Here is a 26,867-nt window from a genome sequence, read left to right as displayed (position 1 = left end):
TGGAAGGTCTTCCAGAGGTGGTGTCATCCAGGTAAACATCTGAAGGACGAGAAAAATTTTTAAGTAAAGAACATGGGGTCTGGAAGAATAGAGGCAAGAATACTGGGCTGAGGCCAACATGGGTAAATGTCTGGAGTTGGGAGAGGATGAGGTAAGGTCATGGCACTGAAAACGGGAGTGGGGGGGGGCAAGACCTGAGGTTGGAGAGGTACATGGCATTACTGTGAGGTGGCCCTGCATGTGTGGTGCTGCAAGCAACCCCAATACTGTCTCCTAAGGCAAGTAAAAGCAATGCTACCCGAAGAGAGGGATGAGGGTGATGGGAAGGGAAGAATAGGGTAGGAAGATTTCGCAGTCGTGCAATGCTGGTTTTGGGGAGAGAGAACAGAAATGTCTCTTCTGGCTACTGTTTATGGCCAGAGTGCTGGGCACCTGCACGGGGCATGAGAGAGTGAGCTGTGATGTTTCCTATCTGCGTTGGGGCAGCCCTGGCTCAGTCCTGTCGGGAGTGGTCCAGAAACTCCAGAGAAGGAACTGAAAGGGGAGGGACCGAGGAAACCAAGCCCACCAGGGAGGGAAAATGCCCCAAACCACCAAATGACATTAAGCTTTGCACTTCCTCTTCAGAACCTGAGGCTGAGGGTTCTCTCTGGAATTACTTTCAGACTGTGAAGGGGTGTGTGCACATGTGCCTGTGAAGGTGTGGGGGGAGGACTAGGTCGTCCATCACCTTGTGAGGAGCATGCGCTCCTGGCCGTGCCCTGGAGGCCGGGCTCATGCTTGTCAGACGCCCCATCTCCTTCCCTCTGGGACCCGTGGTGGGATTCAGCCTGTTTGCACCAGTTCAGAAGAACCGTTACCTAATTTTTTGTTGAGTTCAGCAAACCATTTATTAAAATGGCACTTGTAACCAGGGTTCTCTCTAAGATGGGTGCCTGGGCAGCCGCCCAATGTGGAAATCACAAATATACATTCCTTACTCTTTTTTAATATTCATCTGTGCAACAGCGTATTCTAAGCACCTGTAGTAATGTTCATTCCATCCATAGATGAAAAAAATTACAAGTGAGGATGCCAATCAAGAAGCAATATGGAAATATCTTAAAGAACAGTTTTATTGTTTTTTGTCAGGTATTATGAAACATTTTTTGTTAATAGCTTAAAACTCTTTCTTATAATGTAATCTACTTTTGTTTACCCCTTTTATTCTTATTTAAGTATTAAATGCATGAAATAATAACCTAACTTTCAATATATCTATTACTTTTTTTATACCTAAAACGGTCATTAGGGTAGAGAACTGGTTATTAAATTAGTTGGATCCCACCACTGCCTGGGACAGGTATAGTGAGCCAGGAATGCAACCTACCTGGAAAGAGGTATCATTCAGATGTGGGGGAACAGGCAAAGGTTGGTAGACAAAGGGTTGTTTTGTTTTTTTCCTTCATCAAATTCCTCCCTCTCCTACCCTCCCTGAATAGCAGGTTTCTCCCTTCCAGGCTTTAAAAGTGCTCGCGTGCTGCCTGACAGTACAGAAGAGCCTCTTCCTCGGCTCTCCGCGTTCCCCTCCTTGCCGGTCTGTTCAGCATGTCTGCAGAGTCGCTGTCATCCCTTTGCCACCATCACCACCACCCTATTCTGTCTGGGTGGCGGGGCTACGGCCGAGTGAGCCAGTACAGGGCCGTCCCTGAGGTCCACAGGAATGTCCTGAGGCCTGAGCACAGTGGCCCGTGACCCTCAGCATTTTTCAGACTGCCTGTCCCCCATCCATCTGCACGTTCCACCCACTGTCTACCTCTGAGGGCTGCGCAGGGAGGTGTGGGCAGTAGGTTGGGGGGGGGGCATGGTGAGCCCCTGTGGTCTGCAAGAGCTTTAAAGATAGAGAACCTCTCCTCGTTAGACCACAGATGAGACTGAGGTCCAGAGAGAGAAAATTTCTTTGTTTAGTCCTCCTTCTGCCCATTCGTGCTTCCCTCCATTTGATAAATATCCATCAAACACCTGTCAAGTTCACGAGATACAGAGGTATATAAGGAAAACGAAGTTCCTGCTCTCAGGCGGCTTTCATTCTGACAGGGAGAAAGAGGACATGAACGTTGAACTTCAAGTGACTTGCTCAAGGCCAGTTGAGTCCTTCCCAGGGATCCGCGCAGGAGAGCTCCCCGCTCCCTGGGACCGCGAGCCTTCAGTCCTGTTTTTCATTGCAGATGGAGAAGTTGAGAAAGAAAGACATTGGATTTTAGTTTACATAGTCCTGGGCAGCAGAGGGGTTGGCGAGGTACTTGTGGCCAGCCTGACTTGAAGTGGCACAGTGGATAAACCGTCTACCTGGAATGCTGAGGTTGCCCGTCTGAAACCCTGGGCTTGGCCCAGTCAAGGCACCTATAAGAAGCTACTACTAGTTGGTGCTTCCTACTCCTTGCCTTGACCCTCTCTCCCTCTCTCTCTCTCTCTCTCTCTCTCTCTCTCTCCTCTCTCTAAAATCAATAAATTAAATCTTTTTAAAAAAATCTTTGACCAGTTCAAACTAAGGATTTTTTAAAAAAAATTTAGTGCAATATATATAACATAGAACTTACCATTGAACCATTTTTAATAGTACAGTTCAGTGGCATTAAGTACAGTCACATCATTGACACCGCCATCCATCCACAGAACTTTTATCTTCCCTAACTTTGTACCTACTAGACAATAATTCCCCTCTGCTCTCTCCCTAGTCCCCTAGACCAGGAATTTAATGTGTTGTGTCGTGGGGCCCCTTGCGAAGTCTGGTGAAACCTGTGGACCCTTCCTCAGAATAATTTCTCTGGAGATATATGAGTGTAAATGGAAAGTTTAAATGCAGACACCAAAATACTGTTCTTAAAAAAAAACAAAAACCCATTTGTAATTATAGTGTGATTCTCTCTATTATCCTGTTAAGAAGCGCCTTGACTATCTATGGGTTGCGTAAATATTTTGAGATCATTTTAACATTTCCAGTACAGTATGAAACCACTGATGACCAGTCGGAAAGCACAGGCAGGTGACCTGACTGGTTTGTTGCTTCCTTCTCCCTCCCCCCCCCCCCCCATTGAAGAAACTGCTAAAGCTCAGAGGCTGGTGAGAATGAAGGTGTAATTTTTCCCCCCTTCAAGTTCACCAACATTCCGAATTCTAACCCTGGAATTGTGGGCGCTAGGTTAAGAAGTCTTGCCGAGGCACAGCTTGCCAACCTTTTCTGCCCAGCAGGGAGGTGCCCAGGGCCAGGACTGTGCTGATGAGTAGGACACAGTGACAGACAACCTCCCTGTGCATAGACTTTTGAGGGAGGGAAGGCAAAGGGCATCACAGGAACCCAGCTGCTGGGTGGAGGGAAGGTGCCCCAGTTCTCCCCAAGCTGCCAGCCTGCAGTGTGAGGTGGGCGGAGCCAGTGTCCTCCAGAAGTGTGCCTTCTGGCAGCTTCCCTGCCCCCCTCCCACCCTCTTGTCCAAAGACTCAATGCAGAAGGGAGCCATATGGCCCTTTGTGGACACAGCCTCCCTAGTACAGTATCTTCCCAGTTGAATGCAGGATCTGGCTCCCCAGAGTCAGCTGTTCCTCCCCATCCCCCACCCCCCATCCCTCATAGATGTCCAAGAGAGTCCAAGGTTGCTGGGACCAAGCTCACCAAGTGAGGGGGGGGCGCACAGAGTCATAGTGAGTGAGGAGTCTTTTAGTAACACCCACCCACAAGCTCACACAGAAAACTGTTGAAGTGAAGTCGAATGTCTCAAAGTCAGATCCCTTTTTAGTATGAATTTGCTGTGTCTCATTCTGAGCACTAATTCCAATTTAATTGCAAGTGGCCTGAAGCCTCTTCAATAGGAGTAACAAATGGTTTGATTTTGTAAACTTCATCAGGCTGCATTTTAAATGCGACACAGTAGCCCAACTCGAATGCCAATGAAGCACTGGAGTAGCTCTCTGTTTACTAATTATCCGTTTTTACTCCAAGCCACGCTGGCTGGCTTGTCTGATTAAATCGGATTTGTGGGATAGAGAACAGCTAGCAGAGTTTTCTCTATAGTAAACGAGATTGAAACTATGGGCCGCCTGGCTGCACACTGTAAATTATATTTCCCTTTAAAGGGGACGTGTCTCTTTTATTTCTCAGTCGTCCTTCCTGCATATTAAATTTCCATGGTGCAGAAACGAAACGTACCTGGCCGCCTCTAAATCCAGCCTCTCCCTCTCCCTGCCTGGCAGCCAGCTCACTTCTGCTGCTGTCCACCCTCCCCTCCGAAGGAAACCAGTAGCTGCAAATGAAACCAATAGCTGGGTCCCGTACACACCCGCCCTCCACTCCTTTCCGTTTTCAATCCCTTCCTTTTCTCCTCTCTATCCTGGGGCTGAGATTTCATTATTCCATTGTTCTAAAAGTCACCTGTGATGATTTGGGTTCTTAGAGTCCAGAGTGAGTTGGCAAAAAGAAAGTTCTAGCAGTAATATTTACTCAGATGAGACACAGACTGGGTTTTAGCTTTTCAGAAAGAGAGAGTCTTGGTGGCATGGGGCGAGGTGGGCAGGGGTTGGGCCCAGATTGGTAGCAACAGCGTGGACAGGCCATGAAGAGCATTGATTTCTGAAAATTTTCAATTGTTCCTTTATTCCGTCCTACAGTGAAATCCTTTCCTCCGAGCAGAGGGACATTGAGATCACCTGGTTCCTTACCTGTGGTCTAGCAGGGAAGGCTGTGGGACAGCACTGCAAGGTGGACGAGAGTGGATGTGGGTAGACTTGTGCCCACAGTTGAAGCCCAGGATGGGGTGGCTGGTGTGTGTCCTCTTCCCCACTCCCTGGCCAGTTCTGAGGTCTGGGGTCTGGCCTAGAGTCCTTGGGCTCTCTAGTTTTCTTTCATCTGTCTCTAGGAAAGCCACCTCCTCCTTCCTGCACCCTACATACTCTCTCTGTCTCCATCTCTCTCTCTCTGTCTCTCTCTCTCTCTTCTTCCAAAAACAGGTATGGTCAGGTTGTGCTTAAACCCTGCTGTTGCTAAAAGCTGAAATCCATGAGCTCAACCTGCCCTCCCCTCACTCTTGGTATCGACCTGTGTGCGGGAGCTTTTTATATTCTAATTTGCTTCTGAATATCTGGCAAAATTAATGGTGCGCACACTTTTCCCTGTTTGGCCATTGTGTGCCGTACAGTACGGGAAGGCCTGGCGGTGCCTCTGATGGCCTGGTTACCGTGGGAATGAATGACCACCACGCTCTCAGGCTCGCGGCCCTGCTTTTAATTGCTGACAGTAAAAAGCGTTTAAATGCTGCTTAATTTGTAATCATCTTCTTGGGGGGAGGGGGACCATTAAAATGTCAGTAAAATGTATACGTCCTCTCTTTTTTTCTATTTGGCTTTGTTATATTTATACAAAGTAGGTTTTTCTTTTCATTGCCAATGTTTTTCAGATATTCAGATGGCTCTGAAACAATTGTTATTTCATTTGATTTTGAATTTGTGTCTCCTTCAATCCCGCCCCTCCCCAGTCCTACTCCATCCTGTCTCTCGGGGTCTTTATCTTCCCTGTGTCTCTCTCTCCTCGTCTGTCCCTTCTCTTCTATGTGACCTCCTCCTGCCTTCACCTCACAGTCTCTGTAATACATTGAGGTTTACAGGAAATTTTAAATAAGACCCCAGCTTCATTGTTTTTTTCCCAAAAGACCCCTCTTCTGGACCCCCGTTCCTCCCCAGAGGCGTTGGGATGCCCTCGGGGGTGCCTGGAACTGGGGTCAGCGCGTCTCTACAGAAAAGGCCGTGTGCACAATAAAAGAGGTGAGGGAGACCTGCTGACCACTTACGATACAAGTAAGGGAATGGGACTCCTCCTCAGGGGGAGCCCCGTGCCCTCCTGTGACGCTCTGGCCACACTCTCAGAATGTCAGTGCTAAGGCACTGAGACCACTGGATTCAGGGTCTCGGCTTCTCTGCTCCCCCTCTGTGCCAGGTCACCGGTTGTCTTTCCTGTCACCCCAATGTTGGGGGCATGGGAGAGAAAACCCCTGGTCCCCATCACCACCCCATCAGCCAGGCCCTCCCCCAGCACAGAAAGGTTTACAGCTACCCTCAGACCCAGAGACTCAAAAATTGCCTTCCTGGGTGTATGGCCAGTTCTTGGAGGTCCTAGCAGATAACTGGTGGTCCCTTGAGAGAAAGGGCACAGCAGGTTCTCTCAAGCCTTGCTTTCCTCATCTTCCTAAAGCTCCCTGTCTCACAGGGCTGCCTGAGAAGGGTTCAGAGGGGTAGACCCGATTAGCCCCCAGTAAACGCTCAGTCAAGGTTAATTCCCTTTGCCTTGCCTGTGACTTCCCTTTGTGAGCCTAAGATAGTGGTTCCCACTGAAGTCTCGCCATTCTTTTTAACTAAAGGAAAGCTATTGAGGCAGACTTGAAGAGAACTGCCTGGAAGACCTTCTAGTCTTCCACCCCCCTCGTCCACAGATTGAGAACCGTTGACTGCGAGAGTCGGGGGCAGGGTATCCTTTAAGAATCACTTACTTATTTCTTTATTTTTCCAGTGAGGAAACTTAGGCTCAGAGAGGTTTAGTAACCTACCCAAGAGTGCACATCAAGTTAACCACTGAGCCAGGACTTGGAGACAGGTGCTTTCCACTCTTGCACCCCTCTTCACCTGGGAGCCTGTCATGAAAGCGTCACAGGACAGGATGGGGCAAGAGGACAGCAGCAGGAGTTACCCTGGTCTCTCCTTTCACAGGACATCCTGACTTCCCACCACGTGCTTCAGGGGGTTTTGCGCAGAGGCCCCCAGGACCAGATGAGTAGAGACTGAGGGACCTCGTTCCTTCCAGTCCCGCTGCCCTGCAGCCTCACACAGAGCTGCCGTGCTCCCACCAGCCCCGCAGGCAGCACTGGAGACCTGCCAGGGAGGAGGGACTGACAGCGGAGCCCCCTGCAGCTCTGTGGCTTTGCTACCCGCCCGTCTGATCCAGGGAAGCAGAGAACCCTTTGGCTTCGGGAACCCAGAGGAGAGACAGGTGCTTGTCTCTCTTCTTTGAACTGTATTCCTTCAGAACAAGCAGTGAAGGTTGTGAGGAAGGTAATTGTCTCCATATTGGGAGAAGAAGTGGGTCCCCCAAGACAGCTTGATGCCCACCTGCCCCATCCCCCAGCCACCTCCTTCCAGACCGGTCTCATCTCAAAGGCGCCTCGCCCTCTGCCAAATGGGCATCACCTGAGAGAAGCTTCTGTTTCAGATTCCCTGGGACCGGGCTGGGATAGGTGACTGAGCGCCCCTCTCTTCTCAGGGCTGTTGAAGTTGGTCCATTTTTTTCAACCGAGGGCCAATTAGTTTCACAAATGGGGGCCCCGTGGTGCCAGGGCACATTTGTTCCGGGCCTGCGCACTGGCTGGGGCCCATTGTCCTGCCTCCCAACCCCGCGTGGGCCCATTGTCCTCACCCCCAGCGGGTGCTGCTCACCACCGATTTATACGGGCCGGCGTCCCGCGGGCTGCACGGGCTCTGCTGCGCAGCCACAGCTGGCTGAGGTGCTTAAGGCCTTGGACCTCGCGACCTTTGCCCCAGTCCTGCTGTCATTTTGAAAGTTACAGACCAGAGGGCTGCATACCTCTCCGGATTTAATTCCCACCCCAGCCCCTCCAACACACACACACACACACACACACACACACACACACGCTCCCTTTCCTTTTTACACACACACACACACACACACGCTCCCTTTCCTTTTTACACACACACACACACACACACACACGCTCCCTTTCCTTTTTACACACACACACGCTCCCTTTCACACACACACACACACACACACACACACATGCTCCCTTTCACACACACACACACACACACACACATGCTCCCTTTCACACACACACACACACACACACACATGCTCCCTTTCACACACACACACACACACATGCTCCCTTTCACACACACACACACACACACACACACACACACACATGCACGCACGTGCTCCCTTTCCTTTCTCCCCTCCTTGCTCTTGTGGTAGAAGTTCGGATCCATTCGGGAATGCCTGGAAGGGTCCAGGAGCTGGACTGGGAAGGGGCTGTGGGCGGGAGGGAGCAGGAGGGCCCCTGGTCTCTCCTGATGTGGGGGGCCTGCCGCTTCCCTAGTGTGCTTTCCATCCGTGAGCCCTTAGTTCGGTCCGCACGCAGAGCAGGAGGAATGTTGCCATCGCTGTGACCCTGTGCCAGGGGTCCAGGCCTTGGCTTGTCATCTTGCAGATGAGTCTGCCTTTGACACCTTTCCTGCTAGGGTCTCGGGCACTCTAGAAAGGGAGCCCTGGCTGGATGTAAGGGAATGTCCCACCAGAAGTAGATGGAACTAGAGAGCTGGTCTTGTAACTGGCTGTGAAGCACAGACCTGGTTCCATCCTAACTGTTCGCTCTCTCTCACAAACCAAACTCAGCTTTCCCTCCTTACCTCCTTTCTTTATTCCCACCCTTTTGGAGCCTCTCTCCCAGTTCCTTCCCCTCTGGGCTTATTCGTTCGAGTGATTGACAAAATTAGCAAACCCATTCATGTTACCTTTATTGTACAGGTCTCAATAAATCCCCCCATGTCCAGGGTGCACCTTAATAAGCTAGTGAGCTGACAAATTTGTTTACTGTAGCTGGAGTTGTGGAGTAATGAAATGCACTTGTGTCTGCAGCTCACTGCTAAACAAATACATGGTTTTCTGGGAGCCAGCATTGCGCTGCTGAGGATGCACCCACATCCCGGAGAGACTGAGGGTGTGTGTGTGTGTGTGTGTGTGTGTGTGTGTGTGTGTCTGTGTGTGCTTTGAGACTTGTAATCACACACCCATCCATGGCTTAGTTTTAAAACAATTTTGAATTAGCTAACTACTCCAACTCCTCCCCTTTTTGGTTATTTCATTAAGAATTCTCTGCTTCCTGGACTATCCATGTGAAACCATAACATTCCTCCTCTCCCTCATGAAAATGGAAGGTTATATATACATGGATAGATGCCTTCCAAGATTCTAAGCAGGTAAGAAAGAAAGGGAAAGGGGGTAGAAAGGGTTGGGTAAGGAGACTGGAATTGGCAAGGCTGGAGTTGACAAGAAGGCTAAATGTTTAGGTTTTTAGCTCCTGGCTTGGTTTGGAAAAGGGTAACTGAGCACCAGACACAAGTGCCCAGCAGCAGGTGACTGTGTGTACTAACCTGGTCTGTGGCAAGCTTCCCAAGATGTGTTCTCAGCCTTCTCTCGCCCTCCTGGAAGAGGCAGCGGGCAGCGAAGGAGACAGTGGGACTTGTCTCTCCCTAGCAGCTGTCACTCCCAAGGTCAGTGGGCTGACACTTTCTTGGCTGGGCAGGCTGGGCCCTCACGGTGCATATAGCTGTTTCTCTGACGAAGTTCAAGAGCTTGTCCCAAATGGTCCTGCAGCTTATGCCCAAGAGGAAAACTGGAGGGAGGAGCTCTTGGCCCTTTCTCCAGAGGTCCCTTGAAAAGTCAAAAGGACTTATTGATCAGTGTCACCGCATTAAATTTAATTTCTAAATTAAAAAAAAATTAGAAAAAGAAAAGTCAAAAGGGGCAGGCACTCTGCCAATGCCACCATGGGCTGGGTTTGGTTTGGTTCCTTTCTGTCTGCTCCCTGTCCCGTCCCCGTCACCCCCTCCCGCCCCCCGCCAAGCACACCTCTAGCCTTTGCTGTTCTCCTTAGGGGCAGACAGAGCCTTTCTGCCTTTTAGGTGAGTCAGCCCAGCTGCTTATCTGTCTCTTCTTCCCGCACAGTGGATGATATAGCTCAACCTCATCTTTAACAATGATACTGGGGGGTGGGGATGGTTCCATTAGAAATCAAGGTTTTCACACACCTCTAAATTTGATATTTTCTTCCTCTGGGAAGAAGAAGCTGCTGGGGTATCTGGGGAAACAGCTCCTCCTTTGCTGAGGGAGGTTGGGGGCTGTCGGCCGTGAGGAGCTCATCCGTGGTCCACACGCAAGGACCACACGTGCTCCGGCACACACACACACGTAGCAGTCACTGCCGGCTTACCAAGGAAAGCCAGATTATATTTAGATCCCTCTGCTCTTTTGATTAAGAAACTGCTTATAGCCAGAGATAATAAGAGCCTTGCTCCAAGAAGGTGTAGCACCTGAACATCTTCTCCAGCTGTGTACCCCTCTGATGCTGTTCTTTCTTTTCTATTAAAGAGCTAATTGGTATGGAAATGGTACAGGTGTAAACATGAGGGTTTTTGTGTCTCATAATTTCAGACCCAGTCCTCTGCTGGATGAAATAAATACCCTGGATCAATGTCATCCCTCTGCCTCCTTTTGTTCCACTCCGGCCTTGGCTTTCTTGCTTTCTCTTTTTTCTTGTCTTTTTGCTAAAATTAAACTCGTTTTAAATGGAGAGTCTGTGAGTTGTGCATGCCTTGGCGGCCAACACTGGCTGCTGTGCTGCCCGTGAGGGTGGAGGGTGGATGTGGTGTTTTCACCATCTCCAGAGATGATGCAAAGGGGGCCCGGATGTCTGCAAGGACCCGCCCACATCACCTGGAACCACTCCTCATTCAACCTGCCACCTCCACGCCCTCTTCCTAGTCCTAGTTTGCTAGGAGTCCAGCCCAAGACCGAGTCCATTCATTGTTCAGAAGAGTAGAGGAAGTGCTCTTCTTTGACCTGGCAAATTATTTTCTTGGTCCAAGGCTAAATTATGTTTCTGATTTGCATTGAAAATTACAGATTGATAGAAAACAATACATTCATAGGATTTACAGACTCAAAAACTTTTGTCAGTTGCCTCATAACTGCACTGTGTGGTTGACGTTGCACAGGGCAGGTTAGTCCTGAACACTGTTTGCTGGATGAAGGAAGGAGGCCACAAGCAGCAGCTGTGTGGCCCAGTGTTCCAGAGCCAGGAAGGGCCACCCTCTGGCTGGACCTGGAGTCTTTTGTGACTAGTCCACGGTGTGACATTGATAAAACTGGTTCTTCTCCATTTCTGGGTCTTTGCTTGGAGCCAGAACTGGGGAGTGCTATCCAGCCCACCACACAGACCCAAGAGGCCCAGAAAGACCATCCACCTGTGGGTTGCTTCGCGTCACTCTTTGCCAAGGAGCACAGTTGGGAGCTTTCCTGGCTCTAGCTGTCTGTCTCTGTGCAGTGACTTCCCACCCCGCCCTGCCTCTGCTCTTTGTGACTGCCCAATAGCTCCAGGCAGCCATCAAGAGCCTACTCCCTGCCAGACGTTTGTTGTGCTCCACAAAGATAAAGAACACCGCTTCTGCTTTACAGGGTTTACAGTCTAGCAGGCAGAGCTGAATGTCAAAGAATAAATGCAACCCAGGGTTTTACGTGCTGCCATCAGGAGGGCTCGGAAGAAGACGTTGTTGGCCCTGGGTACTAAACGGTGTAATTCAGCCAGGATGCCTCCTTCTCTAGGGTCAGCTTCCTGGAAGAAGCAGCCCAGAATCGATAAAAACAACATAGGCTTGTATATTGTGCCAGGCTGCCATGAGCCGTGGCCAGGTTGTTCATGGCATGAGGACATTTGGCTAAGGGGCTAGAGGCTGGCACCCAGCTTGCTCTGCTTCCTTGAGCTGTGTGCATCCAGGCGAGGGTCTGTGTCTGCCCAGAGGAAGAGGCATGATTTTCTAATTCAGAGAAGGCATCGTCAGGGCAGGCACTGGCCCTGTTGTCACTTTATAGCTTGAAAGCTTTTTTCATGTGGGTATCTCATTTGATGCTCTCAAAACCAGAGGCAGTGTGGCAAGGGATGGACACACTCTGGCCCAGCGAGGTTCAGTGACTCACTGAACATCACAGCAAGTGAGTGACAGAGCAGGATGCTGTGCTGCTTTGGGCTCCTGTATGTTGTGCTGATCAGGTCTGGGAGGGGGCACTGTTCTTTCTGATCCGGCCGCGTCCCCTTGCCGTGCCACACGTCTCTCCGCAGCTAATGAATTGCTAATACAATTTTCTAGATGATTTTATTTTTAGAGCCCCACGTTTTAATGTGTTTCCGAAAGCGAGCATTTATTTGCTTAATCTCCCGGCATAATAGACTCTGCCCTGACTCATCATACACGCGGACAATCAGCTAAGCAGAAACTATAGCAAATTGTTTTAATAGCTTTTATGAAGTCTCGGGGTTTTTGACTTGCACACACCGATAGCTTTTCTTTGTCTGTTCCTCCACTTCTCCTCTGCCCTTCCCTTTTCTCTTTTAAAATATTTTTCCCGTTCTCTCAGCTGTCGGTGCCCAAACACGGGGATGGGGAGAGCAGAGCAGGGCCCCTCAGCCCCCCTGTCTCGTCTCTGTCAGCGTATCAGCGGCCAGAGAGAGCGCCCCGTGCCTTGTCGATGACCCGGGAAGCAGGGGGAGACCATGGGAAGGACTCTGTTGTGTTTTCTTTCTAGGTTTCATCTCTATAATGTTAAACTTGTCACCAAGGCGCAGAGCTGGCTGTCTGGGCCTCTGGGTGCACCGTGCGTCCTGCCTGAGCCCAGACCCAGGTCCCCAGGCCCAGGCCCTGCCGCGCCCTTCCTCCATTCTCTCCTCCTCCTGTGCTCCCGGCCCTGACCGTCCTCTGGTTCCAGCCTCCTCTGTGGTAGCACAACGCCATCAGCTCTCTCCCTGCTTCCAGCTGCCTGCCTCTGCCATCAGTCCCCATGCTGTCCCCAGGCCGATTGCCCTCAGTACTGGTAGGGTCGTGCCAGCACCCCCTCCTTCCCTGGCACAGCGTGGCCTGCAGGACGGAGTATGATCTGCTCCCCTGGGCAGTACAGCCCTCTGGGATCTGACTCCCAGTCACCTCCCTGCTTATGTTTGTCCTCAGGGCCTGTCCTCCGTCCCTGCCTGCCCTGAGGTTTGCTAGTGGTGTTTCCTTAGCCTGGCCTCTGAGCCCACTGCCTCACCCCTGCTTCTCTTTTTTTTTTTTTTATTATTATTTTTTTATTGTATTTATTTTTAATGGGGTGACATCAGTAAATCAAGATACATATATTCAAAGATAACATGTCCAGGTTATCTTAAAGTTCAATTATGTTGCATACCCATCACCCAAAGTCAGATTGTCCTGTCACCCTCTATCTAGTTCTCTTTGTGCCCCTCCCCCTCCCCCTTCCCTCTCCCTCTCCTCCCTCCCCCCGTAACCACCACACTCTTATCAATGTCTCTTGGTCTCACTTTTATGTCCCATCTATGTATGGAAAAATGCAGTTCCTGGTTTTTTCTGAATACGGACTGCTTCTTAATACTCTCCATGTTGCAAAGCCATTGAGAAAACATCTCTCAGAATCTTCTCCGAAGCCTCGTGAAGATGCCCTGCCTTGCGGCCTCGCTGGTTGTTGGGTGACTTGGTGTCCCCCAGTAGTCTGGGAACCTGTTTCTCAGGTTGATCTCAGCACCTCCCTTGTCACCTAGCACAGTGTTTGCACTTGGTAGTAGTCGCTGTGCCAGCTGGATGAGCTCGAGCTGGATTCAGGCCCTTCCGAGGAGGGACGGCCTAGTGGGGCAGCTTCCTGGGACCTTGGGATGACCAAGGGTGTGGAGCGATGCTGGAGTTCCAGTCTGTCCTGCTCGGGGGTGCTGGCCGTCAGGGCTCCTCTGGGCCTGGCGTGTTAGGCTTGGGGTGTCCTACTGGGAATGCCATTCATCTGATCTCGGCTCCTCCACCCTGGAGGTTTCAGGGAATGCAGGAGGAGAAACCTGGGCCTGGCTCACCCGGGGAGCCTGCTGTATCTTACCCACAGAAAGCAGCTGTTTGACTCTGTTTACTCGGGCTTCTCTGTGGGGTGATGTTGGGGGCAGAGAGGGGGCCCTGGGGGTGAAGCAGCCGGGCTGCTGTGCCACAGAACACCTGGCAGATGGACTCCAGTCCTGGGCAGATTGGCCAGAATGGCTGGACTTCGGGGACTCACTGTCAGCCATTGTTCTGCTACTGCCTGGACAGACCACTCCTTTCGGTGTGCCCCTTGATCAAGTGGAGCTGAGTGCACCTACCTGCCAGAGACCTTACTGACTTCCAGGGGGGTTGGGAGTCTTCAGAGACCCGCACCCGTGGCTCTGCTGCTGGCCCAGGTTCTCTGCACACAATGTGGGGGAAACCCTGGACGCTTTGCAGCTCCTGAGCCGGCTGGCTGGCTGGTGCTGGTGCTCTGCATTTCCCAGAGGCCAGGCAAACAGGGGGCAGACCCAGAGGTAGACACCAGTCCAGCCCTATGATTCTTGACACCGGACAGACCTAGGCATTTTCAAACTTCAGCTCTGTCTTTTTCACACTATCTGACCTTGGGCAAGTTACTTAATCTCTGTTTTCCCATGTATAAAGAGGAGGATAAGAATGCCTGGTTGACAGGTGCACATTTTCAGTGAGACGTCAACATAGATAAAGCACCTAGCACAGTGCCCATACCGGTCCCTTCCCTTCCGCTCTTTGAGGCCAAGAGCAAGGCCACGCCCTTGCTTGCACCATCTCCCTGCTCAGCCGTCCCTGGGCCCGGACGCCCAGGGAAGCACGAACTGAACATGGCTGCAGGTGCCCAGTCTTCTGAGTGTCTACACAAGTGGCTGGGAGGGGTGGAGGAGTAGGAGGGAATGAGAGCTCTTGCCTTCCCACTAATCCACCCCCAAACCAGCCACGAATGGGACTGAGGTGGAGACAGCAGGCCTCCCACTGGCCGTCTCTGTGGGTGGGCCAGGGAGGCAGCCCCGGCTCTCCATGCTGCCCTTCCCTTCACCCCACTTGCCACCAGGAGCCTCCCAATTCCACACGAAGCACGCCACAGCTCCTGGCAGCCCGTACTCTGCCCATTCCCCCACTCTGGGGTGGGTTGACGGATGCCAGGCCTGCCCACCTTTTCTGCTTGTCCCGCACACAGGGCTGAGCACAGGTGATGCTGCTCAGATGCCAGCACGGAGAGGTGAACAAGTGGGCTTCCTAGGGAAACGGAATCCAAAACGGTGGGCAGCGGGCCACCAGGCAGGACTCAGACAGAGGGTGTAGATGCTTCTGTCTGTGGTACAGTGCCCGGAAGGCCAGGACACTGGTCAGGGGTTCATAGCCGCAAGCCAACAGTGGCCGCCTGTCTTTGGAAAGTGCCGGGGGGGGGGGGTGGCTGCCTGCCTCTGCTTCACACCAGCCCAAGAATGACCAGACTGGACTAAGTAAAAATCTCGTATCACTCACTGGATTAAAATTCTTTGACAATTGCCCTTTGGTCTTGGGATGAAGCCTAAAGCTCTTAATATGGTTTTCAAGACCCCTGCTGGCTTCTTGAGTTTTCCCCTCTGTTCCCTCCTGCTTCCCCAGCTGCACGTTCCGTCTGACCCTCCCACCCACCGCGTCTCTCTCCCGCACGCAGTGCTCACAGCGACTCAGCTTCCAGGAGTGCCGTCCCTGCTCACCTAGGGTGCTGAGAGCAGGGACTGTGTAGATTTCCATGGTTAAGTCTCCAGTACTGAGAAGATGGTCCTACTTGTAGAAAGTGCTAAAATAATATTTGTTGAATGAGTGCACCCTTAAGATGCGTGCTTTGATGAAGGAGGAAGTGGTTAAAAGAACAGGGTCTGATAACCAGCATCAGGAGACTCCACAGGCCTCTGGACAAGTCACTCAACCTCTGAACCTCATTTTCTTTATCTGAATGGTGAGGATGTAGAACCTTTGTTTTGGAGATGTGATTTTGGTTACATTTGGACAATGGCTGGCAGATGTTGCCTTCATTGTTGTTACTCTTCAGCTCCTGCCCTAGACACCGCAAAGTCCCTCTGACACACGCCATTGTGGTACAGTGCCTTCGACCCAGCACACCACGCAGTTGCCCACTCACATTTGCTGCTGTGGTGTGGTTGGCTAATGCATATCTTTCTCCCATTGGACTTTAGGTTTCCAAGGACGGGAAGCAAGCTGGTTTTGTTCACTACTGGATCACACACTAGGTGCCCCGGCTGCCTCTGGGTTTGCCCCTGAGCATGAGGGCTTGGGGCACTGTTTGTGACGGCTCTTGCTCAAGCCTGCCCACTGGGCACAGAGAGGCCTGTGCCCTAGCCCCTGAGGCCCTGCCCTCCTGTCTCCCACAGGCGCAGATATGGCTGTCTTCTGTCTGCTGTGTGGGAAACGCTTCCAGGCACAGAGCGCGCTCCAGCAGCACATGGAGGTTCACGCGGGCGTGCGCAGCTACATCTGCAGCGAGTGCAACCGCACCTTCCCCAGCCACACCGCCCTCAAGCGCCACCTGCGCTCACACACAGGTAGGCCGGCCAGCCGGGTGATATGTCAGTCAGGGTCTCTGGGAAGCAAGGGCTGAATTTACATCCAAAAGCCCTTCTTTGTTGAAGGGTTGGGCTGTGGGGGAAGGGTGCAGTTGTGTTGGTAGATGTGATAGTTCTCCCCGTCCCACCTTGTGGAACCTGAGTTCCCATCAGCAGTGAGGGTCTTCATTAGAAATGCGGTCTGCCCCCCCCCCCCTCAGAAACTTGGGTTCATTGCATATGAAGTGGGATGCAAGACTCAGCATTGTTGGTAAATGTTCCCAAGGGTTTCGGAGGCAGGTGGACCCAAAACTCATTTTGAGAAAAACCTACCTGCTTGGTCTCTAATTTCTCTCTGCCATACATCCCTTCACTCTCCCTGGCCCCCACCCCATGGAAACACATTCTCGAAGTCAGCCTCGGGCTCTTTCTTAGGAGAACCTTGCAGAAGTGGTCCTAATTGCTCCCCAATAACAGAATCATGTTTTCTACTCTGAGGCATTAACCTTGTTTAGGGGAATAAACAAGGAGCCATGAACTATCCCCGCTTAGCCAGGTCCAGATGATGGGGGACAACAGGGGTTGTGACTCAGGGAGATACCACCACTCTCTAGGTTTTGGGGACGGGACCCTTGGTCCCCGAGGGCCAAGAGGCATTTGCTTCCTTGCAACTTCCCCGGTCCCCTAGTAAGGGAATGGATGACTTATACTCTTTCCTTTCTCTCAAACAAAACTGGGTCCTTGCTGACTGTACATGGATACTAAACTGTCCATTTCTGAGTCTGCGTGTTTCTCCGCTGGTGTGTTCTCTCCTGGGTTTGGGGTGAGAGGTGGTGATGGGGCAGGGCCAGGGAGACAGGCAGGCAGACTTTATACCTAGGCTGTGACAAGGCATATGTTCATGTCTGTTGGAGAGGGCACAGAAACTTGTGTATGCCAACAGGGATGGTTGGGCACTTTCTCATCTCATTCTTGAGTCTTGTCACAGCTCTGGAATCAAGTGTGCATGCCAGGCTTCTTGTGGGTGGAGGCTCTGCTGGACATGGGAGGAGCATTCTTTCTCCTGGTCTGAGTGGTCCTGTCCTGCCAGCAGTGGGCACTGTCACCAAAGAGCCTGCCTGGGCTCTCCCTTCTAGATGCTGCTCTATTCCAGGGAGCATATTGCCTTAACATCACCACATTTGCTGAAAATTATTTAGAATTGCTGGCCTAGGACAGGGGGGCGGTCCCTTGGAGTCAGCTGTATAAGAAGGGCTATGGAGGAAGGGGTGCTGACAAGGATGTTCTCACTAGTGTGTCACCAGCATCCTTATAGGTACAGGCACCTTCCCGTCCATACCTCCCCCACCCACCTTGTCCCCAAATTTAGCCTATCAGAGATGGCCAGTAACCTTCAGCCACTTCTGAGGACGCTCTGGGTCCCATCTCTTGCCTTCATGTGACCGGCATGATCCCAGCCTTGCTAAGTCTACGCAGAATAGGCCCTGCTCTGCCCAGGCCACCTTTAAAGAGCTCAGCTATCAAAATGTCACAGGCTTCCGTGTCGGTCGTGGCTCAGATCTGTGGGGAGAGAGACTTAATCTGGGATACACGGGACACGAGCACTGCCTGTGCACACACACATGCAACCACCCATCAATCTCCACACCAGCCAGGCCCGATACACACAAGCCATACACAGGCTGAGCACACCCCACACAATGCCTCATTAATATGCCGTTGTTCTTGGCCCATTTGCTGCTGGGGCCTGGTGTTTAGCATTGGCAGCTGTGTTTGGTAAGTTAGTCCAGCCGTGCTCTTGGCATTGATGGATCCCTGATCCACACGGCTCATCATATAATAAACTCTCAGCTGCTGCACGGAGGGGCCCGAGTAACGGACAGGATGGGGCTGGGGTGGGCAGGGCGACACTGGGCCTAGCCAGTGCCAGGAAGACCACCAGGTATAAGGACAGACCGCTGGGGTCACAGGTGCACTGGGCATGCCAGAGGGGGCTCTAATTAGTCTCGTTTGTCCTGCACTTAATATCAAGCTCATTAAAGAGGCTACAGAGTTAATCAACATGCCACAAATTGGATTTTGAGTTCTGCGGCCAGTTGTGTGTACATTATGGGAACACTGACACAATTCACTCTCAGGGTGAGGATTTTGGACCAGGTCCTCGCCATGTTCCAAAAGCTGTGTGTGTGCATGTGTGTGAGTTTTAAGTTTTCCTTACTCTTTTCCCTAGTTGACTCTTCAGATTTCCTATTTAAACTCATTTAACATGTGATCCAGTTCATAATTAAATTCATAAAATCCTAATTAAACAAACTCCTCTATCTTAACCCTTTGTTGTTTTTTAAACTCTTAGGCCCCCCTCTGGAGGAGAGGGGCACAGGTGCTGGTTCCCCCGGCCGGGTGGCTGCCGACATACATTTTAATTACCTGCTCCGACTGAAATCTCACGTGGCCCTTGCTTTATTTATTTATTTGTATCTTAATGAGGATACCGAATCCTTGATTAAAGTTGTAATCGCTGATGATTCCGTAAGGAGGGTGATTGGATGTCAGACAGGCTGTGTGCAGCCATCCACACAGAGAGTGGCACGCAAGCACAGGTGGATGCAGGCTGACCTCCCGCAGCTAATTAGGACCAGGATCCACACGAGCCTCTCCTCCCCTTGGGTTAGAGGGAGCCGGCGGCTGGGGACAGACAGTCTGCACAGCCCCAGTGGCAGCGAGAAGAGAGGCCAGTGCTGAGAACGCGGGGCTCGGTTCATCTCCCGATCTGCCTGTAGGGACTCACTGGCCGGGGTCACTGCCAGGGCTCAGCCAGGGGGCCGGGGTCACTGCCAGGGCTCAGCCAGGGGGCCAGGGTCACTGCTAGGGCTCAGCCAGGGGGCCGGGGTCACTGCCAGGGCTCAGCCAGGGGGCCGGGGTCACTGCCAGGGCTCCGCCAGGGCAGTGCCCAGAGATGCACAGGGACTGATCTTGAGAGCTGGCTCTTCTCTCAGCTTCTCCTCGATTGAGTTGCTCTCACCCACCCCTCTGCGCCCTCGGGGCTTCTTGCCAATCTGTCACCCCCGAGAGAGCCCACCGGTGGGCAGACCCCAGCATCCACTCCCCAGAGAGCCTCGAAAACCCTTCAGAATCATGAGAACAGATGAGAATTTATATGGTATGCAGGGACCTGCATTCAAGAGCAGGGAGCTTGGGGCAGTGGCCGGAGGAGGGAGGGAGTGAGAGAGAGAGAGAGAGAGAGAGAGAGAAGAGAGCAAAACATTTTAAAGAAGAAGTGAAGGCACAGGCACGCGAGTCTATAACGAGAAGGACAATTTATGCCCAGGCACGAGCACGGTTTGACATGGGGATAATGAAAAAACGTAGGTCATTGTGGATGACTTAAACCTTCAGCAGCTGAAGAAAATGTATGAAATGCAGAGGACATTACACGGTTGGCAGCCCTGCACATCTGCAGAGGGACAAGTGAAATACAGTGGGCCATTCTTTACCATAAACTGTGGTTGTTGGAGATGCAGCCCAGAGAAATTGTAATTACAGTGACAAGACGAATCAGCGATATTTAAATATTCATGAACAAAGTCTGGGGTGATCAATCTATCTTTATTGTCTGTGCCTTCACTCCTGTAATAAATAAGTAGCTGAAGTCTTCACCTTTCATCCCCCAAAACCAGCCCCCACTTTGGGTACAAAATGAGAAATAAGTTAACCCCCACACCACAGCCAACCTCTCACCTTCCGGGGGACATTGGCACGCACAGAAAGGACGCTGATGGGCAGGGACTCCGGGCTGAGGACATGTGGTTCTCCCCAGGTTTCCTGTGCCCAACATTTCCGGAGCGTAGGCTCAGTGCTGTCCTTACATTACACACTGATGGTACCGGGATGAACGAAGCTCCCTTTGCACACTTGATGTGCTTCCATTTAAAAGCGCAGTGGGTGTAACGGTAGATGTAGCACAGCACGTCAGTTAGCAACCTGAGACGTTGCCAGTGTCCAGACTCTAGGGCCAGGACAGAGTCTGACTCTGCTACTTACTGTTTGACCTTGGGGGCCATGCTTAAGCATTTTTAAGCACCTCATTTTTCTTATCTGTAAAATGGCAATAATAGTAACATCTTTCTTGTCATGTTGCAGTGATCACATGATAATGATCCTTGTGAAGTTCATAGCATGGTAGTAAGCACTCAACAAAAAAAAAGGAGCCATTTTAATTAGACCATAGACTCCTGTTGCTAAAAGAATGAAATGCTGGACTTTTTTTTTTCCTCTTTGGGGACAGAGAAGAAACTGTAACTCATTTTGCCTGAGAGACTAAAGAGAAACTTCCAAAACACGGCTGATTTGTGAGCAGGGCCTTGAAGGATGAGTAGGAGTTCACTGGGGACAGATGAAGAGGTCAAGTGGAGAGAACAGCTGTATAAAACTGTGGAGGAGGGAAACAGCAGTTGGAGTTTTGGAAATAATGTTCTCATTGCTCCCCAAATTGGAAGGATTTTTAATGAGCGAGGCTGTTATGTCGGAGGGGCTTCTACCCCTGCCCTGGAGGAAGGGAAGAGGAGGTGGCATGCGAAGCTGACGGGCAAGCTCTGCAAGCCTCCAGGTCTCCTCACTGTCACGGGGCCCACCTACTGAGGACGGCTGTTCATCCCTGAACCAAATGGGACTCTGTCTTCCTGAGATTGGCCCTTGACCCATAGTGTACACTGGGCAACAGTGAGGTGTGGACGTGTGTGGACACGTGCTCTCTGCCTAGGCTGTGGGGGCTGGCAGAGGCAGGCACTCTTGTCCTCCTGGTGCACTGACTGAGCCTTGCCACCCCCTGAAGTGGGGACAGGGGTGGGTGAGGGCCTGAACCAGCCCCTTGTCCCCACAGGCGACCACCCGTACGAGTGTGAGTTCTGTGGCAGCTGCTTCCGGGATGAGAGCACACTAAAGAGCCACAAACGCATCCACACGGGCGAGAAACCCTACGAGTGCAATGGGTGTGGCAAGAAGTTCAGCCTCAAGCACCAGCTGGAGACGCACTATAGGGTGCATACAGGTACCAAGGGCCGGAGAGGGCTCCTGAGCGGGCTCTGGAACTTGGCTGCGGATGGGGGAAAGATGGCTCCCAGAGAAGCCTAGCTCTGAGCCAAAGAGTAGAACAGGTTCTGTTAAGGCTTAGTCTGTTGACCTGAGTGCCACTGCTGACCTTGCAAGGCCAAGGCAGACATTGCTAATCAATCATAGCACACTTCCCATGAGCCCAGATAAGCTCTCCAGGCAGCCATACCAATCGTTTCTAGATCATGCAAGAAGACATCTTATCTGTGAATCCTGACTTAAGTTTGCCTAGCTAGCTGAAAGTGAAGATTAGGATAGTATTTTACTTGACAGAGTAAGAATTAGAGGGTACTGAGTAAGGTTATGAAGAGGGCTGAGAAGTCCTAAGTGAAAGCTGGGTTCTGAAATTAGAGGAGCAGATGTATTTAATAAACCCTCCATGTGTATAATGTTTTGCCATTTCAAAGGGATCTCACATTTATTTTTTACATAAAAGAGATGTGAGCTACTGTTTGCCCTGAGGTCCAAGGACAGAACAACTGGAAGTGGTCCTGGGGTCCAGACTGCCAGAGCTAGGGGCAGCGGGATGTGCAGCAGGACCGCCCAGCTTGTGGGAGCCAGCTCTGCCCTCTTCCCACCTGCACGTTCAATAGCATTGCCTTGGTTGCTTAACATTGACAATGGTGAGAGCAGTCACAACATGGCCATGGGAAAATGCTACAAATCCAGACTTTTGGGGGAGCCAATAACACATTTTATCACCAGTACAACAGTGCTTGGGGACAGGTAGATATTCGGAAGGACTTGCTCTGAGGATAAGAGGTAGCGGAAGATAGTGGAGTCTGGCAAGCTAGGAGGGGAGGTAGCTCTCCTTTGCAGGGGAGTGGGGGAGGGGCCCTGTGGGAGAGGAGCAGTGGGCAGAGGATACCTGTCAGAGCTCTGCTTTCTGGCATCAGCCACAAGGAGAGGACGGGATGCTTGTTGCTGACCACAAGAGTAGCCCAGAGGCTTCCCCAGAGCCCGGGGGCTTCCCTAGCCCCTTGTCGGGGATGTGACCTGGCAGGTGGATCATTAAATGCATTGGCAGTGACTATTGTAAATAGCAGGTCGATAGTTAGATCACTTTGGCTGTTCATTACTTCATTATTTGCTGGGGCCTCGGCATGGAGGAGTATCGATGATAGCGGGATGGCTGGCCAGTTAATTACTGCATCGAAACGAGGTTTCCTCACACCTTCTGCTCAGCTCCAGGGGAATCAGCAAAGGGGAGGCTGGGTAGCAGCTAGAATGTGGCCGTGCACTCCCAGGCTTTCTGTCCCTCCCCCATTTGAGACCCCGACGAGAAGGAAGGCAGGGTCGGGTGCAAGCTCGCCTGTGATAACTAGCAAGCTCCAGATGCAGCAGGATTAAAGGATGGCGTTTCCTTAGATTCACCCCATCCTGGCTCCCCACCATCTGTAGCTCTGCCCCCCCCCCCCGAAGGAACCACTGGAGAGCCATCCCCAAGGAAGTTTCGGGCCTCCCTGCCCCTTTTCTAGACCTACGTTTCCTGCCCTAGGGAGGGAAGCGTATAAGGCAAGGGGAAGAGCTGTGTTGCAATACTGTAGCCACTAGCTATTTAAATTAGTTGCAGTGAAATAAAATGGAAAGTGTAGTTTCCAGCCGCACTAGCCATATTTCAGGCACTGTCCTGCCATCTGTGACTAGTGGATTATGCCATATTGGCTTATGTATCAACCATTGTAGAAAGTGCTGAACTAGAGGAACATTCTCCCCAACAAACCCAAGGGTGGACTGAGGGCCCCAAGCGGCCCTTCAGCAGCCCTAACAGCTTCTCCTTCCGCCTTCCTTCCACAGGTGAGAAGCCCTTTGAGTGTAAGCTGTGCCACCAGCGCTCCCGGGACTACTCGGCCATGATCAAACACCTGAGGACGCACAATGGCGCCTCCCCCTACCAATGCACCATCTGCACGGAGTACTGCCCCAGCCTCTCCTCCATGCAGAAGCACATGAAGGGCCACAAGCCCGAGGAGATCCCACCCGACTGGAGAATAGAGAAGACGTATCTCTACTTGTGCTACGTGTGAGGCCCGGCCAGGCGGGGGCAGAGAAGGGAGCAAGGAGAGAAGAGTTAGAGCAGGATGAAGTCGAGGAAGGATTGTGCAAAAAAATAAGATATATATATATATGTATATATATATGTATGTGTGTATATATGTATGTGTGTATATATGTATGTATAGACACATACTTACATATATACATATACACGCATATATGTATATATACACACACATATATATACATATACATATATACATGAAAAAAAGAAGAAAAGCAAAACCTGGTGGCTGTCTGGCCTTGGTTCTCTCTGGGGCTCCAGGCGGCCTGGGTGCCTGGCCCTGCCCCTTCCTGGGGCCTCCCTCCCCCTCCCTTGGCTGGAGGTTGGCCTGATTTTCTTGGGTGAAGGCAGAGGTGGATTTGTTCTCTTCCCTCCACCCAGACCCTTATTTTATGTCCAGAAATGGAGGCTAGCGGGAAAGTGAGGGGTTTTCTGGTCAAAGCCAAATGATCTCTGCCTGCCATCCCCTCACCAGCTCCTGAGAAGGTGGAGGTGGGAAAGGGGGGGCAGGAGGGAACCTGGAGGGGGCGGGGCTTGGCTGCCAGGTCACTGGTTGACACAGGAAGTGGCAGCTCTAGTGTGCTGGGGCAGATTGGGGTGGGGAAGGGCTCCTCTTCCCTGCCCACCACTCAGGCCACCTGCTGTGGTCCTCTGCTCTGCCACACCAGGGTGTCCCCTCCTGGTCTTCAGGAGCCTCCAGCTCTTGCCCCTCCCCCAGCTCCTTGTCCCTGCCACCACTGGACTCCCGTCCTCCACATCTAGGAGTGCCCGGCCCCTCATGGATCAGGAGGGTCTCTCTCTTCCTCCAGCTCCCTAGTGGGTAGCTTGTCTGACCCCAGAGCTCCCACTCCCACTCTTAGCTTCTGAGACGCAGATCAAATGGAACCCTGCCCCCTGAAAGCCCTGTCCTGAGCAAGATTCCCTGCTGAACTGCTTTTGCTTCCCAGACGGAAAAACATAATTAAACACGGACGGTCCCACTGAACACACGGACATGAATCCCCGCCACCCCTAGTTCAGTCCCTGGGGGAAGGAATCTGTGAAGGGGCTCTCGTTGTCCAAGGAGAGAACGCCTCCAGACGTGCCCCTGGCCTGGAGAAGTGGACACCTGCCCAGGAGTCAGGTTACTGGCCAAGGGAGGGCGCTGTTGAGTCATTCTGGGGATGCTTTGAAGACCCCAGACCTGGTGAGCTCAGTGGAAAATCCAGGCCCAGGAGTGGCACAGAATTCTTGGCTCACAGAACCATCGCCACATCCAGTCCACAGGGAGGGGGAAGAGGAGGGGTCCTTGAAAGCGCTTTGGCCTTGTGTTACTTTTTTTCTTTGTCCCCAGTTTTCCTGTTAGCACATTGTACTTGAATTACCTCAGTTTTTTGTGACCTCATGAGCTTTTGTAACCCCTGAATCTCTTTTTTTTTGATTGGGGGTTGGAGGAATGGGAAGGGTGTTCTTTTCTGTTTCTTGTGTAAATTATAGTTGGTTTAATACCCGTGAGCTGGCCAAGCCCCACCCTACCCCCACCTCCCAGCCACTAGCCCCCCTGCTGGGAGGAGCTGTACAGAGGATGGAGTTTTCAGGATCTGAATGTGGGGGCTGGGTCGGCCGAAGGCAGGTGGAGGGGATGGTACCGGGGGCCTCTGGAGTCACTGTTAGCTCTGCCCAGGGCATGGACTCACTGTGCCCAGCGTGGGTTCAGCCTAAAACACTCTGGACAAGCCCCCCCTCCCCTTCTTACAGTTTGCTGGGTCATTCGGGTCTGGGGCCTGTCTTACTCAGATCCTCTTGCAACTGCGTGGTCCCCACCTCTTGTCTGCATTGTCATAGCCAAAATTGGTCTGTGTTCCCGGCTGGCTAGGGATGCCCCAGTCCTGGTTTAGTCGCGCTGGGTTGGGTGTTGTTTTCTGAAAGCTACCTCTTCTGTTCGTCCAGTTCCTCTGTCCCGTCCCGCCTCCTGTCCTGCGCTCTGCTGCTCTGCCCCCCTCCCAGCCCCCACCCTGATGCTCCGAAAGCACACTTGCAATATTTGTGTTCATGTGGGGTGGGCCCTCCGTGTCAGCTCATGTTTTGTTTGTAAAAGGTTATTTTTTCTTCCTTCCTTCCTTCCTTCTTTCCTTTCCTTTCCTTTCCTTTCCTTTTCCTTTTCCTTTTCCTTTTCCTTTTCCTTTTCCTTTTCCTTTCTCTCTCTGAGAAAGTTGTGGCTGCATTTTTAATCTTAGGTTTTTTTAAAAAGTGGTTTAGGGAAGCGGTTTTGGGGAGAAGGGTTGTGAAGAGTATAGGGAAGTCGGAGGGACGGGTGCTGCTGTGACCACCCCCCTGTCCCTTGGCCCCATCTCTCCTGCCTCCCCTGCAATCTTGCCCACCAGATCTGAAGGCCTTAAAAATTGTGTGTTGGGGGGTATATTGTTGGGGGGACTGTGTCACTAGACTGTTGATCGGGGATGGTAAAGTAGGGAGGATGCTAGTTTGCAGTTATAATAATGACAGTGCTTTGGAAAGGGAAACAAAAAGTTAAACTTGAATTATGTGACTAGAGCAGTTGTGTTGATAATGTGAAGAGTGAAATCTTTTGGGGGAGGAGCAGTCTGTAAGAAATCATTATGCACTATTGTTCCCTCCCTGACCTGGGAAGAAGGGGGTACTGGCTGGCTCTTGGGGATCTGTAAAATCCCAGAAAACAGAATTTTCACAGCAAGATGTCTTTCAGCTTTGGTGGGGAAGAAGAAAAATCAAAGTGTTCCATCGACCTAGCTAACACCTCTTGCTCCCCCCCACCCTTCCCCTGCGGCCTGGGTCTCCCCCTTGCACCATTCATTAAAGCCGAGAGGGTTGAGCTCATCTCTACAAATTGTAATATTTTTGTAATGTTGGTTAGTTCCTGCGTCAGTTCTACCAGACCTTGCTCTTTCCTTTTGTAATGTGAATAGGAAGAAAAGAAAAGAAAAAAAAAAAAAGACAAAAAAAATTACCTATTGCCACCCCCAGCGAAGTATCCCTTTGTATGTGTGTGCGCGCGTGCTGTTGGTGTGCGGCTGTGTTAATTCATGCAGTGTTGTGCTCTGCTGTTGCAGCATTGGATGGTACTGAATCAGCACCTGTTGCCCCCAGTCCCGGAGGGAGTCTCAGGAGGGAGGCAGGGGAGGGTCAGGACGAGCAAGCAGTTGCTGTGAGTACTGAAGAAGAGACTTCTCTCTATATACCTGCTTGTTCTCCCCTGTGCCCCTACGAACCCCCAGGCACCCTGAAGGAGGCCAGCCTGCCCCTTTTCAGCGTCCTGGTCACAAAGACAAGAAAACTCTGACCTTCTTGGCCTTCTTGGCCAGGCCTAACGGCCAAGGTGAGAGTCAGAAATTACCTGGAAACTTGAGACGTGTCTGGGTCAAGGGGGCTGGGAGCCCAGGAGGGGAGAGGCTGCCCCACGCTCCAGGTAAGATCTGAGTGGTTTTACCCCCTCTTCCCGCCCA

The 26,867-nt window shown here is 51.6% G+C and overlaps 1 protein-coding gene across 1 annotated transcript in view; it reads left to right on the top strand.

Moving 5' to 3' along the window:
- The window catches only part of ZBTB16 (zinc finger and BTB domain containing 16), a 191,994-nt gene extending 166,318 nt beyond the window's left edge, over positions 1-25,676 (top strand). The window contains exons 5-7 of the mRNA XM_066372807.1: positions 16,065-16,235; positions 21,115-21,282; positions 23,142-25,676. Of these exons, the coding sequence (XP_066228904.1) occupies positions 16,065-16,235; positions 21,115-21,282; positions 23,142-23,371 (569 nt within the window). The 3' untranslated portion in view covers positions 23,372-25,676. The remainder of the gene's footprint in view (positions 1-16,064; positions 16,236-21,114; positions 21,283-23,141) is intronic.
- The last annotated feature ends 1,191 nt before the right edge of the window (positions 25,677-26,867 follow it).

Source organism: Saccopteryx leptura, chromosome 1 (assembly GCF_036850995.1).
Source record: "Saccopteryx leptura isolate mSacLep1 chromosome 1, mSacLep1_pri_phased_curated, whole genome shotgun sequence".
Classification (NCBI taxonomy): domain Eukaryota; kingdom Metazoa; phylum Chordata; class Mammalia; order Chiroptera; family Emballonuridae; genus Saccopteryx; species Saccopteryx leptura.
Note: the sequence above shows the minus strand (reverse complement) of the source record. Positions and strands in the feature narration are given on the sequence as shown.